Source organism: Diplotaxodon limnothrissa, linkage group LG18 (assembly GCF_057381915.1).
Source record: "Diplotaxodon limnothrissa isolate DT_005_m linkage group LG18, D_limnothrissa_male_GT1.1, whole genome shotgun sequence".
NCBI classification, from domain to species: domain Eukaryota; kingdom Metazoa; phylum Chordata; class Actinopteri; order Cichliformes; family Cichlidae; genus Diplotaxodon; species Diplotaxodon limnothrissa.
The window spans coordinates 22,961,145-22,976,345 of NC_140613.1; the positions used below are offsets into that span (position 1 = coordinate 22,961,145).

The 15,201-nt window shown below is 41.8% G+C and overlaps 1 protein-coding gene across 1 annotated transcript; it reads right to left on the minus strand.

The window, feature by feature from the left end:
• Positions 1–960: 960 nt before the first annotated feature.
• Positions 961–14,814, minus strand: LOC146613612 (segment polarity protein dishevelled homolog DVL-3-like). Its single transcript, XM_085377662.1, has 15 exons — positions 14,265–14,814; positions 12,757–12,826; positions 10,662–10,777; positions 9,114–9,226; positions 8,783–8,918; positions 6,743–6,833; positions 6,533–6,602; positions 6,287–6,426; positions 5,523–5,599; positions 5,373–5,440; positions 5,113–5,262; positions 3,819–3,950; positions 3,261–3,428; positions 2,938–3,141; positions 961–1,709 (listed from the first exon to the last, which is right to left on the minus strand). Exons 1-15 carry the CDS (start codon positions 14,423–14,425, stop codon positions 1,351–1,353), a joined length of 2,055 nt encoding a protein of 684 aa, XP_085233788.1. The 5' UTR covers positions 14,426–14,814; the 3' UTR covers positions 961–1,350.
• Positions 14,815–15,201: the final 387 nt, after the last annotated feature.

Below are 15,201 nucleotides of genomic sequence, written 5' to 3' on the forward strand. Positions count from 1 at the left end.
CTCACATGTATTTGTACTTGTTAAACATCGACAATTTCTCATTGGCTCCAGGAAGTTTAAGAAAGAAAAAAAAAAACAGTATTGCATTTTGTTTATTTTTTCCATGGTGGTAGTATGGGTGGTCTTGTTCTACCCTGTCCTGCAGAGTCAACTTCAATTTTATTTTCCAAACTAAACCGAATCGCCTCTCAACAGGAGTTTCCGCCTGAAACCACAGGGAACGTTTTGCATAGAGTTGTTCAGTCTGGGGCAAGTCCAAATGTACACAGGCTGAACGTTTGCACACTCCCACAGCGCTCCCGCCCCACTCTCACTCACACACACACTCACACATCTGTACAGCAGACTGCCCACCCTTCACATTCCTGCGCCTGGACGGTTTTGCAGTCCACTGCTTTTAAATGCAAATATAACCTCAGGTACCATAGAAAGGGGGAAATAAACTCACTAGGTTTCAGTTTTTGGTTTTGCAGAAAGGTATACACAAGCAAACAAAACAGAAGCAGCAGATTTAAGTCATAAAACTATATTTATAAATAAAAAGACATTTTCCTTGATAAAAGAGTAGTGTGAAAGTCATGGTAAGAATTTTTTTTTCCCACTATACATTATCACAAGACAGTCTGAAGATTCGCTGGTTAGCAGATGAAAATGTAGTTGTGCCGTATAAAAACGACTCTGGAAACTGGATGCTCATATTAAGCATTAAAAAGAAACTAGTTGTGACCAGCTACAAATATAATAAAAAAATGCATTCTCAAAGTATGGACTGTAATTCTCTTGCACTACATACATTTCTTTCTTTCTTTCTCTCTTAAGTCAAGCAAATACTTTAAAAGTCTGAATAAGGTTAACAGTTAGTGTTCATTTCAGCTTCTTTCAGTCATTCTTTTTTTCTTGTTAGAGGTCAGCAAGTGGGGGGAAAAAAAAAAAAAAAAACAGGAAGAGGGAAGAGGCTTCAGTCTCTCTCAGTTTTGACGTGGACAGGGGTGGGGGAGGACAGAGAACATTAGATAAGGAACCCAGAGGAGGGAGGGAAGAGTGAAAAGAAGAACAAATGAAAAACATCCATGTGGAAAAGCACTGAGTCATCTTCCCCAGCTGACCATTTCCACTGCCTCCCTCCCTTCTTCTGCTCTTTGTCCTTGCTAAAACTCTTCCCCACCATGGAGCGGAAACTGAGAAAGGCGCTTTGGTTCCATCTGGAGCAGGGGGGGGGGGTGTTTCTTCACTGAAGAAAGTATGACCACTACAACTACTAAGAAAAAGTACAAGAGAGGAGGAGCATTTTCTCTCAGCATACACAACAGGGTGGTTTCCATTTCTGCCTTTAGGTCTCTATAACCAGTGTCACATCACATCAACAAAGAATTCTCCGGCGTTGCCCACCGCCATTCGCAGAGACTGCCGTGACGCAGTGAGCTCAGGGGGCACCGAGGCAAGCTCTCTGCCTGGTGGGGCACCAGGTGCAGCTGTAGAAAGATGTGGTGGCTGAGGGGGCAGGCCAGGGGGGCCGTACACAAGACCAGGCCCATAGGCTATAGAGTGGGAGTTGGCACTGCGGTGGCTCACAGAGCTGCGGACGCTTCGTTCACTAGGGGGAGCCACTGAGCGCTCACTTGGTGCCCGGTGGCTCCTGATGTCTGATTCGCTGCCACTGCCACCGGATTTTCGGCCCTCATTCTTGCTACAGTTAGAACCGCTGCTCCCTGTGAACAGAAAAAAAGAGCAAAATTATTATGCAAGTGAGATGTATGTTTAAAAAAAATAAAAATCACATCTTTTTCTAATTGGGTGCCAATGACATCACGAAGGCAGCGCTGACCCAGTTTGCAGGAGACTCTTGGGAGAGCTGCATGACTAATGCTGACATAGTCTAGGAGCATTCAGGCCAAACAGTTTAGCTATTCCTGAAGGCAGTCACAGGTCTTTATTTTATTATCCCACTCAGACTGCTTAATTTTAGGGCAAGTTCCTGAGAGTGATTAATTTAAACCAAAACAGCTCATCTGATTAAAAAGAAACTTGATGTGGAGGATGCTTTGGTCCAATGCATGTCATCAAATCCAAAAACATAGGAAAGTATTCATGTCAGCTTAATTTTGTGTCTACTAAAGAGCGCGAGAGAGAGGTATAGGATGTTACCCTGTCTTAGCACAAACACTGGAAGAATGGGGGGAAAAAAATCTCTTCTCCACCAGAAATATTAAAGCAAACCCAAACCCCAACACTTTGTCTTTTACATTCTGCATCCTGCTAGTTTGTGCACTACTCACCCGTGCATTTAAGTTAAATGAGTACAGAGCATCTAAGATGTTGTCTCAGTGGGCCCAGCTGTTGTTGGTTAGTAAATATCTCCAGTGTGTAAGGAAACTGCACCTTAAACCACAATGTCTGCTTTTCTAGTTCCACACACATTAAACACAGAAACCCCAACATCTGAAGACTTTGGGGGTGATGGAAAGAGTCCTTTTTCACTACTCACAGAGCTAGGCTGTGTCCTTCAAGTTTTTGAAGTCAGCTTATTAAAACATACACTGTTCCTATAAGTGAATTCAAAGTGTGGAGGTAAAACTCCACACCTCATACTGCTCAACAGCGTAAACTAAATGTAAAACACTGCAGAGATGTTGTAATATCACTTAATATATCCCTTTCACACAGAATCTGTCTACAGGCTTATAAAGTCTTTCAGTGAACTCTTTCACAAAAAAGCAGCTATAGCAAGCCCTAATGAACCTCAGCAGCAATGGCTGGTTACCTTCTTGTGAGCTCTGCATCTTTGTAGAAGCATAGTTGTTAAAGGTTTTAGGGAAACCGTGTGCTACTGACATGAATCTTGATTTTTCTTTGAGGAGAAACTGCAAAATTAACATTGTAATTTTATATGAAGTGCTTGAAATTTATCTGTTGAGGACTTAATTAAACTGCACTAACCACTGTGCTGGCTCCCTGCGCTACCAGCTCCTGGTCCACCATGGAAGGGCTGCGGCAGATCGTAAGGGTGTGGAATAGGGAACTGGTAGGGCAGGGCCATGGGCCAAGGGGCTGACCCAGGATGGGGCAGAGGGGGGAGGGTGTCCTGATCTGAGGCACCACCGCTGGATCCATCATGATCATGCAGAGACAAGTGGGTCATGTCTGAGGGAAAGAGAAGACAACTCCGTTAGATTTTCAAGTCGCATCCCACTTAAACTTTGGCGAAACTTGCTGTTACTGCTCACGCTCTAAGCAGATCAGTGAGCTCAAAGTCCACTTACTGCCACAGAGGTCTCCAAAGACATAGTAGCACTGTTCAGAGAAGGTGATCTTATTGACTGTGTGTCGGATGTACCCAGCCTTCAGCAAATTGCTGGCATATTTACGAGCTTCACGGCGATCTGTGAATCCTTCCACATGATGGAAGAGCCAGTCCACCACATCAGAACCTGAAGCACATGTTTTAGAAATCAAATCGTGAGGCTACAGCTTCACTGATCATATTTAAAACTTTTTTGACAACTTTACATAAATCTGATGGTGGTTAATTTATCTATACTTCAATTTAACATTGATTTGTGTTGAGCTCTGGTAACACACCTTGGTATAATAAAGGCAATTCGATCTCATGCTGAATGTTTCTCAGTTGTTGGAATTTAAACTTCTTTTTTTCCAAAATGTAAAAAAAAAAAAAAAAGTAAAAATCAACTGAATTAATCGAAGCAGTATTTAGGTATTGCTTTGGCATCAGTGAAACACTCAATCTAAAAGCTGAGAAGATCTGTGTATGTGTGCGTAATTTTTAAAAAGCCCAGTCAAGCTCGCTTTGACAGACGTACCAATAAAGGCATTAGCGATGGTTATCTTGAGCCACATCCTGTCTCGCACCTCCAGACCTGACTCTGGGCAGGCCATGGCCTTAGCAACCGTTGCCATGTCACTGTGAATCGAGAGGTGGAAGTCATCGAATCCTAGGAAAGATGACATGAGCAAGTTAACATGTGGGTGGTGTTAAATCTTTTAAATCAGAAATTGAAACATTTTGGTTTAAGGAGGTTCGGCTCCATCAAGTATAAAACTGTTGAGCCACATTGTGTTTTGTTTCCAAAACATTTAAAATTAAAGAACTATTGAGTGCTGTTTTCTGGGGTTAAAGAAAAAAAATGTTGGCCTGTTTTGGAATTTGCCTCAAAAATATTTGGTTTCCTGTGGTCTCGGCTGTTATTTGACCCCGTTCTGTTCTAATCGTGAATCAAGACTGGATTTGACTGGATCTTTGTTTGAAGTGGACTGCAACTGACTTGGATTTGATAAATCCCCCAGATGAGCCAGACCACAGTGAATTACATGTCCTCCCTAGAACACTAATGTATCTTACATATAATCTCACTGAGTTTCAGTCCATTCTCAGACCAGCTATCATGACTAAGCGTCACAGTGTCCCTTCTCATCTGCCTCCATTTCAATAGACTTTTCATTTCTTCTTTAATAAAAAAAAAAAAAAAAATCCCTTCACAATACATTGTGGATATGTAATAAGATAAAGGGCATTCATATTTTCTATTAAGTGAATTATAGACATGTAACTAATAGGTAAAAGGCAAGTTAAACAATGTTTCAAGAGAAAAGGAAATTTTTCTCCCAAAAGAAAAGGCATCGCAAAACTTCCAAAGATTAAAGGAGACACGAAAGTTGTGAGTTATGGCTCTATTTGGACACGAGCAGATGGTAGCTGAGGCTGAACACAGCAAAAGCTGGAACAGATAATAGTCACAGGAATGTAGTGAGAGGGAAGGGCCGCACTTAACACGGAGACTTACTAACAGAGGTTTGGTGGTCACAAGGAGGGAGAGCTGAATGTTCCAAGCGGTATGACAAACCTGGAGTTATTTTCTTCCTCAAATGCTCAAATGTATTTATTTTTAACAAGTAGGCTATAAAGAGGTACCAGGAAACAAAGGAGAAAACTAAAAAAAAAGAGGAACAAAAGAGTAAAAAGAGGTACATTAAAAACTCAAAAGGTGGTACAGTTTAAATGTGGAGACCATGTGGGATGAGGATGAAAGTTGCTTTGGATAAAAGTGCACTGATGACAAGCTCCAACGGGCAGCTTTGGGGGGTGATGTGACTCACGTTCAGTCTCAGGGATCGAGCTGCTGATTGAGGAGCTGGTGGAGGTGACTGTGCTCATGGAAGGGCTCATGCCATATGGAGGGTACACCCCAGTCATGGCTGCCGTGTGAGACACCCATGCAGCGGGGTCGATAGGCCGGATTGGCTCACCTGTTAAAGAGAGGGAAAGCAGCTGAAATTAATGAGGTTATTACAAAATCTTTCAAGTAAAAAATAAAAAATGTGTCACTGCGTATAGTTATTGCAGAGGAACCACTCACTCCTGGGCAGAGCAAAGCAGCTCCGAGGGTTTGGGTCCCAGCACTTTGCAACTGTCAGAGTAATGGGGCTGGTAAAAAAGACACATAGACAGTTAATTATTGGTCTTTTTGCACTCCTGTGTTATAGATGCTGCTTTTGTATTCGCTTACCCCGGCTTGTGCACTATATCTCTTAGTACTCGAACAGCATCATCATTGCTCATGTTCTCAAAGTTTATATCGTTCACCTAGATCAATAAAAACAGAAAAATATCCCAATGAGATGCCAAGTTAGAACTAATGTGGAACTAATACTTTAAAGGAAGCGCTCAGATAGTTCAAAGGCAAAGAGACTGAGCTGGTTTGGACATGTGAAGTGAGGTAGTGGGTATATTTAGAGCAGGATGCTGAAGACAGAGCTGTCGTGGACGTAAGAGAGGAAATGCAGGTGGATTGGATCACAAAAGAGGATACAGTGGACAGGAAGGAATTCTTCAGTGTGCTTGAAAGATATATAAAGAGAGATAAAGCAATATGGCATTAAGAAGTAGCCCCAGAACTACATTTTTTCCTATAAACAGAAATATGAAAATTTCACAGCCCCACAGCGATTCCAGTTCTACTGCAGAAAGACATCAATATGGGGTCCCAAATAAGCAATTTTCCTGGGAAGTATATTTTACAGTACGATAAGATTGGATTAAACGAAAATGTGTATACGAAGAGTAAAAAAAAGCGATGACATTACAGCCAACTGCATCTGTGACACATGCACAAGAACAGAAACCCTTGACATCATTCATTTCAGTAAAAGTGCTGGTCTCAGTTACAACGTGTACATCCACTCACACTATGTGTCTAAATTCCAGATATTCAACTGTAAACTGTTTTCATTTTGTGTGCATCAGTCTCCTACTTAAGACACAAACACACACCTGCAGCAGCATATCCCCGGGCTCTATGCGTCCATCTGCAGCCACAGCTCCTCCCTTCATGATGGAGCCGATGTAGATTCCTCCATCACCTCTCTCATTACTCTGACCCACAATACTGATGCCCAAGAAGTTATACTTTTCTGTGAGGTGGGGAGGAACAGAGTATATTCAAAGAAATGAAGTATTATCAACTTCATATGCTCGCTGAACAAACATCTAACTCCTGTGTGTGTGCAAATCACCTACCCATGTTGAGAGTCACAGTGATGATGTTCAGCGACATGGTGGAGTCTGTGATGCTGCTGAATGACGAAGACTGAAGAATGAAATAAGGACAAGAATTATGAGGAATGCAAAAAAAATACATTAAGAGCAGAATCATGACTTATAACATGAAAGATAATTTTAGGTAACTTTGGTTGAGTTATTGTCCTTTACAACTAAGAGTGTTCTCACCCTGTCCATATTGGAAGCCTTGGGTTTCCTTCGCCGGCGTCGATGTCGTCTCATTAGACGAGAAGAGCTCTGCTCAGTGGAGCTACTAAACCTGAAGAGGAGGGAAAAAAAAAAAAAAAAACACGATTTAAAATTAAATAAATAATAACTAAATAACAGATGCAGATCAAATTGTCTCATAGGAGTCTTTGAAAGTAGCCACGATCTAATCTTTGAAGTTTCTGGATATAAACTTCCCCATTATAAGCAAATATCTCAAATTTTCTACATACTAATCTTCACCAGTGTACCAATATTTAGTTATAATATTGCTGCAACAATTGAGGCTCTGATGTCCATCCGTTTATGACCACAGTGTACCCATTTCCAACAGGAAAGTGTGCCCATGCCACAAACCTTAAATCATCTCAAATTGGTTTCTTGAACATGGTCATGGGTTCAATGTACTTAAATGATCTCAACAGTCACCAAATCTCAATCCAACAGAGCCCCTTTGGGATGCGGTGGAATGGAAGATTCATATCATATCATGCGCAGTCGACAAATCTGCAGCATCTGTGTGATGCAACATGAGCCACTATTGCTGAGGAATGTTTCCAGCACTGTGCTGTGCCACAAAAAATAAAGGTAGTTCTAAAGGTAAGCAAGAGTCCAAATGGGTAGTAGCAAGGTATACCTAACAAAGTGGCCAACAAGTGTATGTGCTTCAGACACAAAGAATACTTCCAATTGAAATACATTACTTACAGTCATGCTGCCTCATAGAAATTTGTTTCTATGAACATGAATAAACAGATAGCTTCATCGTGACCATTTCAAGTTTGTTACCAGGGCTCAAATACTCCAGTCTACAGTAAGAATAAATAACCCACTGCTGTTTAATTTTACCATATAAATTTAGTAATCAAACGCTAACCATACTACTACCTACTTAAAAGAAAGGCATTTGCAAAACTGCTGAAGCCTCATTGATCCATCAGTACTGGTCTTGTCCCAATCTTGTCCACTTCTGGACAGAGGTTTTCCATACCCTGTCCAGGATTCTCAGTGTGACGCTGGTGCCTGACCCCCTTCTTGCTTTGTTTGGCATCAGTGGGAATGAGATGCCTCTACCGGCCTCTAAAACACAGGCGCTATCATTCTGTTCCCTGTTGGCCAGGAGGGCAATTCTACTGAGGTGGCGGGGACGCTGCACCCCCCACTAACAAACAGTGGTTATATGACCTCATGTCTAAAACTGGAAAAAAATAACACACTCCAAAACTCTACTAGATAATTTCAAAGCATGTGCAGTTCTTTCCTTGATGCATTTCAAAATCTATAAGAATCTTTCAGGTGCATTTACTTTTGTCTGTGTGCAACTCCCTCATGTCAGGTGAACAGGTCTAGGGCAGTGACCTGGGTGGGAATTAATGGGATTATTTTGCAGGGACTATGTTATCTGGGGGACAAAAAAAAATGTTCTTTATTTTACCTTTTTTTTTTTTTACCTTAAGTGTATGGGCTAATTGCCCCAAATGAACAAATCATCCGTAATCCTTCTATTCTCAGAACCTTTTTTATATGCATAAAGGAAAAACGCTTAATAAAAAGACATTGTTTAAAGGGAAGCCATTTGAAAGCCAGAAGGAAAACAGTTCTACAAGTCAGAATGAGCTTTAACTATAAGACAGCATCGAACTACATTTGAAGGTTACAACATAATCAACAAAAAACAAAACAAAAAAAACTGATTTCTTTCTGCGTCAGAATCCCCCCCAAATACGTAAGAGGTTTTTAATCCAGCTCTTTTGAAGCTGATTAAACGGGAAAAACATCCCGTCAGATGCCTAAAGACTGAGACCAGCAGAGTCTCTGCAGTGGGCTGCAAGGATTACCGCTGGAGCAGAACCCTGAGGTTACCACAAAAACCAGCACACAATTAGACAGTACTAATCTTTGCCATAAACCATCAACTATAACTCCACATGCATTCCTGAAGCCAAATGCATTTCTTCTTTTTGCAACAAACCAGCTCAACAGCTATATAACACATCTGACCTGCTGGTTGCATCGTCATCATCTGAATCAAAGCAGGAAGTGGACTCCAGCTCGCTGCTCATGAAGGACGAGCAGCTGTCGTACTCGGGGCCTCCGCGTCCCATACCCCGCGATGAGTACCCGTTCTGCCTCCCACCTACAGCAGGTTTTTAAATTAAAAACTTAAGCTAGAAAAATAAAACAATCAAAGGATACTGCATGTCTAAAGTCAATCACGCTACACTTACTTTTTACCAACAAGATAACTGTTATTCATAAGTTGTGAAATACATGGAAACAACACTGATACGTGCAATGAAAAACAAGAATAAGCAGCAAGTTTCTTTCTGACCATGGTCATTAGTGTGTTTCCGTCGCGGCCTCTCCCTCTCTCTCCTCTGAGACACCATGGAGCCGGTCTCTGTGTCATTGTCCAGGCTGTCCCGACCACTTGCTGCTTTCCCACTTCAGACAAGAGAGCGAGTGTTAAAGAGAGACAGAGTTACAAAACATCATGATCAGGGCATTTGAGCTTATTCAGCAGCCACTAAAACTAATGTTTATTTTAAAAGAGCTTTATAAGAATCAAATTGCTGGCTACTCTGGTTCACTGTGGTTAAGAAAGCGATCTGTACCTGAATATTTGGAAAGAACTGCAGATGTTGTGTTGATGGATTTTCAGTGTGGTGATAAAAAAAAGAGTCTCTTTTTTTAACACTTTACTTGCAGACATAGCATATTTCTTTAGATAGAAATATTTATATAAAAAAACAAAACAAAAAAACAACAACTAGTAACCAGGGCAGAAACGGCCCTAACCAATCTGGCGCCCTAGGCAAGATTTTAGGTGGCGCCCCCTTACATCAGCAGTGTAGTGTAATGTTGTAACAAATAATATTTCTATTAAATAAGCTTTACTTTGCATTTTAATTAACGTGGGATTATTTTTTGTATTTAGAAATAATAGTACCAACTTTTTTTTTTTTTTTTCTTCAACATTTGTGGCACTGGCGTGGCGCCCCCTGATGGACGGCGCCCTTAGCATTTGCCTATACGGCCTATGCCACGGGCCGGCCCTGAACCAGGGGCTTAAGCATGATCATAATAGCCTACGGATAAATGCCTGCAAGAATTAAGCTAGATTTTCTTTCCTCCAGGGCAGTCACAAGATATCACTTTTTTGATTTAATTTGCCCTTTCCTGTTACTGTTCTTATTTGGCAATAGGGCTGCCACAAACATTATTTTGATAGTCGACTAGTCACCGATTACTTTCACGGCTCTAGTGAGCCTTGCCCCCGACTAGCTATCGAGCTAGTGGGTAACAGACGTCTCCGAAAACATTGGAGCGCTTTTGAAAATATGTGGTGTCTTGATAAACTGAGCAGATATTTGAGGTTTACACAGCTACATTCTCGCCTGAAAATATGTTAAACGTTTATTTTGTGACCCAGAAAGAATAATAAGAGTAATATTAAACTAACTAGTTGCCGCCATTGTTGAAAACTGAGCTGTGCCGCGCTATGAATTCTGGGACACCGCTTCTTCTTCTTCGGGGTTTAACGGCAGCTGGCATCCTTGTATATGCAGTGCTGCCATCTTCTGTTTCAGTCCGTTATTACACTCTTAAATCCTACTACTTATTCCTGCGTCTTTTGTGATCTTACAAAGCTTGAAACGACCCGTCGACTATTAAATTAGTCGTCGACGATTTTGAAAGTCGACGTAATCGTGACTAGTCGACTAATCGTGGCAGCCCTATTTGGCAACACAGAAGAACTCATTCAAGACACTCAAAAAACACACAGACACACACTAAGCACAATATATTTCATTCTCATTCACAGAAAAACAAAATATAAAGTATCAAAGTCCACAAAGTCTCGTTTGAGTTCACTGACTGGTAGGAAGGGGGTCTCGAGTCTCCAATGCCCCCGGTCCTCTCCAGAGGTGGTGTCGGCTCTAAACTATCCGCCACCGAGCCTGCGTCCGTGTGCGCGCCGTCTCCAGAGACCAACTGTCAACAGACAAAGAGTCGGGTCGTTCAGGGGGATGAGTATCTCTCAGAGAGAAGAATTTACAGAAAGACACAGAATGAGTGAGCAGCAGACCTTCATTCACATCCACATTCAAAGGCTATACACGGTGTGTCATGTTTTACTCTAACACAAACATTTCAAAATCTCCTGCAGAAAGGGACTACAGTCTCTTGCTAAAATTCAGACTTAATCTGCCTCCTACTAGTTTCCTACTGAGAGAGCAAAGCTCTACAAAAGCAGCTGTGAATTCAGCAAGTTGAAAAAGAAAGAGCCCAAGCCAAGACTTGTGGTTTGTGTACCTGACAGTGTTGCCTAAGTTACCAAATTGTAGGGGAAAAAATGGTCTCCAACAGACCAGAACTAATGTTTTCTCAGAAATTAAATTACCGGTATGCATTTATTTCCACTTTTACCACATGCTAGTGTTTGTTAGCTTGAGACAACAAAACAATATAACTTAAATCCTGCTGTGGTTTTTGTGGAATCTTGGAAGTCATCCATATCAGAAATGAAGCATGTATTTGCATGCAAAAACAAGTTTCAACGATGACATGAGACCAGTGTGAAACTGTAGCCATCAACAGCAACCTGTGGTGCTGAAAAAGTTCAGATTCAGCAGCTGCTGACCTCAATCTTAAGGATCCAATGTAAAAAATATATATTTTTTTAAAAATCAGGTTCAATTTCATTGTATGCACAGCCATTATGCACTTGAGAAATCTCTTTCGTTCAGTGCATGTTTATTAGAAATCAAGCTGTGACATCTAAACTAAATTAAATTACAGCAACAAAGTGAGTGTGAAGATGTTGGAAAGATAAATATGTTGTGCTGAAACAGGGCATCAGTATATCAAATCAAATCACCTGTACTGTCATAATAATTCAGCTATATTACTATGTGGCAAGATAGCTAAAATTAGTCTTCTGCTCTTAATCACAATCACAAGAGTCTACTTTGGTGTGCACTAAAGGGAGCTACAGAACAGGAGATACAGGGTGCTGGCTTGTTGTGATGAAATGATGTGCAGCCAGCCAGGCCTCTGGACCCCAGAGAATAATCAATCAGCTCACTGAAACAACAGACGAACAGCGGAGACAAACAAATGGACATACTCTAACAAAAATAACATTTGACTGTATGTGGAACATTGCAACAACCCTCAAGAGATAACAAACACTTTGGAGCAAACGCACACAAAGGGGAACTGGCTTTTAAACACATTAAACTAAACCTCCGCGCAGTCTAATGAAAACGACCACAACAAAGAGACGCATTAGGACGAGCACGCTGGAATATACGCTCCAGAATGGAGCAATAACGCCATGTTGATGATGCTCGAATAATTAAAACCACACTGTAGAAATTAAGCGAGTGCTTTAGCCTTTCACATCACGACACAGAGCAGTCTTTCTCTCTGCTTTATTCTCTCCTCCCTGTGAGATTCAATCTTCTTGTTAGATGACCTGCAGTGAGGCCCTTTGTTATGGAGTATTTTCCGGCTATCCTGTGATTTCACTTGCTCTTAATCCAATTTCAATGTCGAGAAGAGAGGAAGGGAGGCCGTGCATGAGCGCCAGATGTCTCGAGTGTTGTGGAGACAGGAGTATTATTGCTTAGAGGCTTTAAATAAGAAACTGCATGTAAGTACATGTATGTGCTACATGTGCCAATTAACCTGTGTGCTTAAAAAAAAATTATATTTTACAGTGAAAAAGACAAGGTTTAGGAAAAGCAGTGTATGTATACTGCTCTGAGGATCGTTATGTGATGATGATATTATCACACAGATGTGCAGTGCCTCCCCCTACGCTTGAGTATGACTGGGGTAAGTGCCCAACAGATGGGAATCATTGTTACACATTCATGTACGCCACTTAACCACACAAGTTATCGCACACAAGCAAACAGCAAAAAATAAATAAATAAATGTTATTGCAGCGTGTATTTTGGACCTACCCATGACACCACACGTCCATTGAAGCAGGGCAGCTTAGCATTGTCATCAGATATTTCTTCCTTTACCACCCTATAAAGAGAACAAGGCTTTGTTTCACTCAAACATTACCAACACAAAAGCACTCCCTGGGCAATAAAACATGAGGGTGCATTTAGAGGAAGTGGAGCTAGACAATATATTCCACCAAGCAGGACAGACACTGACAACTGGGGACAGTTGTACACATTAAGAATCAATGACAATGTTCAATATAACCAAATGTTTGAGACTACTGGCACACGCACAGAAAACTAGTCAAAAGATGGCTCACTTGTCCATTTCATATATAGAAGTAAGCCTTCATGCGTTACAGACTGGTGCAAATACATTAACAAAAGGCATGTGTAAATGTAACCATGTGAATTTCATGCAAACCCTCCCATTCATTCAGTCCTGCTTGCAAGGATCAGATGGCAGGCAGATCTTAACAACACCTTGTTACACAATGAAGAGGACAAATAAGGCATGTATCTAACAAGCGCCTCAGAGTATTGGAGATGTCAAGATTAGCCGGGTCTTTGACAGGGAGAACACTGATGGTCAGTGAGGCTTTCCTGGTAAAGATCACAGGCTCCAAACCAGTCTAACAAGTTCCTAAAACACCACCAGTCTAGACTTTAAGGCTTCAACAGTTAATTTAGTGCATGCACCTCCACTCTTGAAACAACACAAACAGCTGCGGATCCTTTCAAAACTCGTCCTTCCTATCTAGGTTGTTGCCCCACCCTTGTTTGAGTTTAGCCAGAAAAACTTTGGCAACCTGGCTCGAGTTTTAAAAAAAAACAAAACAAAAAAGTACATTTCTCCCTTTTATTTAACTCTGAAGAAGGTAAAGTGTGGAGGACCATAAAACGTCTACTTTTCTGGCCATGTTTTAACACAAAGGGACACGCTCATAAAGCTGCCAGAGTGATGAACAGGGCATTCCTGTGTCCAACTTTGCATTCCTTAGGCTAATAGACAACAACAGCAGGGGCCTTCTGGTCTCACTCACTCACCAAGTGTCCGGTTAGATCCATTCATTAGCCTGCTAGCATAAGCGTTTCATACATTAGGCAGCAACTGACAGCTGTAACGTCAGTAACTAGTTAGTAACAGTATGAATTGCTCCTTGTTTCATTTAGTCTTCAATAAGTTTAAATGCGATTAAAGGCGTTCTCTTAGTGTTCGTGAAACTGGAAATGACCAAACTTGGTAAGACAGTACAGCATAAGCTAAGCACGAGCAATGTAAACAAACGGGGTCGGGACGCTGAACAGACCTGCTAACGATGCGACCTGGACGCTAGCAGCTAACAAAGGAACGGCAAAGCAAACGGCTAGCTGATGACTGAAAGACAGGTAACCTTAGAAGTGATGACAAGCCAGCTCCACGAGGTAACAAATATGTTACAGTTAATCTGAATGGACTGAGGTTAAGCAGTCCATGCCGATTCCACGTTAAACACAATGAACCTTTTAACAGTTACCCGAAGTCATCGTCCATAGATTTGAAGAAGAATTTGTAATTTGGTTTCTTGAGGACATTTTTGAAGTCTGCCAGCGTGACTTTGTCCGCCGGCACCGACAGTTTCACCAGATATGGTGTCTCCTGGTCGTCGAGGTGGTAGATAATTTTGGTCTCCCCCATCTCGGACTGCGGCTAAGGCAAGGCAGACTGGTTGCATCAAGCCAAGGGCCTGGCAGGCTCCCTCTCGGGCCCCGACTCCCCGTGGCGCTGGCGGCTGCGGCTTTGCCGTGGTCCACCCGGCTCTCTCTGGCTGACCGACCCGTTCCGTAGTGCCCGGTTCTGCCTTTTTTTCCCCCCTTTCTTTTTTCTTCACGGCAGCTTGCTAACGTTACGCCTGACTCTCTATTACAAAAACACCTTGCTGTTCCACAAAGCGTCCAAACACCACCCCAGGACTGAATTGCTTTAGTTTCCGTTTGTGTAAAACGTACAATATATCACAAAAACCTTAGAAATACGTGAGGAAAAACAGTTTCAAAGCGGTGCAAAAATAAACAATCTCAGAAGGGTCCGTACTCCCTTCTCGCTAGCTGCTCGGCTTTACTTTGTTGCACACGAAACTGCATAAAATCGTCCAAGCCTGTCTCGGAGGAGCGCCCTCCGCAGGTGAGGAGGAGAGTGACAGCTTTTCGAGGACAGCTGGGGCAATTTAACGGCTCCCATATTGCTCTGGCAAGGCCATTAAACGGCCTTTAGCAGTTTTGAAGCCCCACAGACCCACAGTTATATGATGGTATACTTACACAGAGCTTCAATATGTTTATACTCCAATTTACAGCTGAAACCTTTATATGGATTGCAAAGAATAAGACCATCATTGTCAGTTATCATTTTACTTTCTTAGAATTTGGATCTTAATCACTCTAAAATTAAAAATCTCAGCTGTGACACGATAG

Bases quoted from the DNA above. Each gene is read 5' to 3' on its own strand.
- LOC146613612 (XM_085377662.1), bottom strand. From the start codon at position 14,425: ATGGGGGAGACCAAAATTATCTACCACCTCGACGACCAGGAGACACCA. The intron at 9,227-10,661 runs GTCAGTGAACTC...TCTTGTCTGAAG, and splicing joins TCGAGACCCCCTTCCTACCA to TGGGAAAGCAGCAAGTGGTC. The intron at 3,142-3,260 runs GTAAGTGGACTT...TCTTTCCCTCAG, and splicing joins CTTTGGAGACCTCTGTGGCA to ACATGACCCACTTGTCTCTG.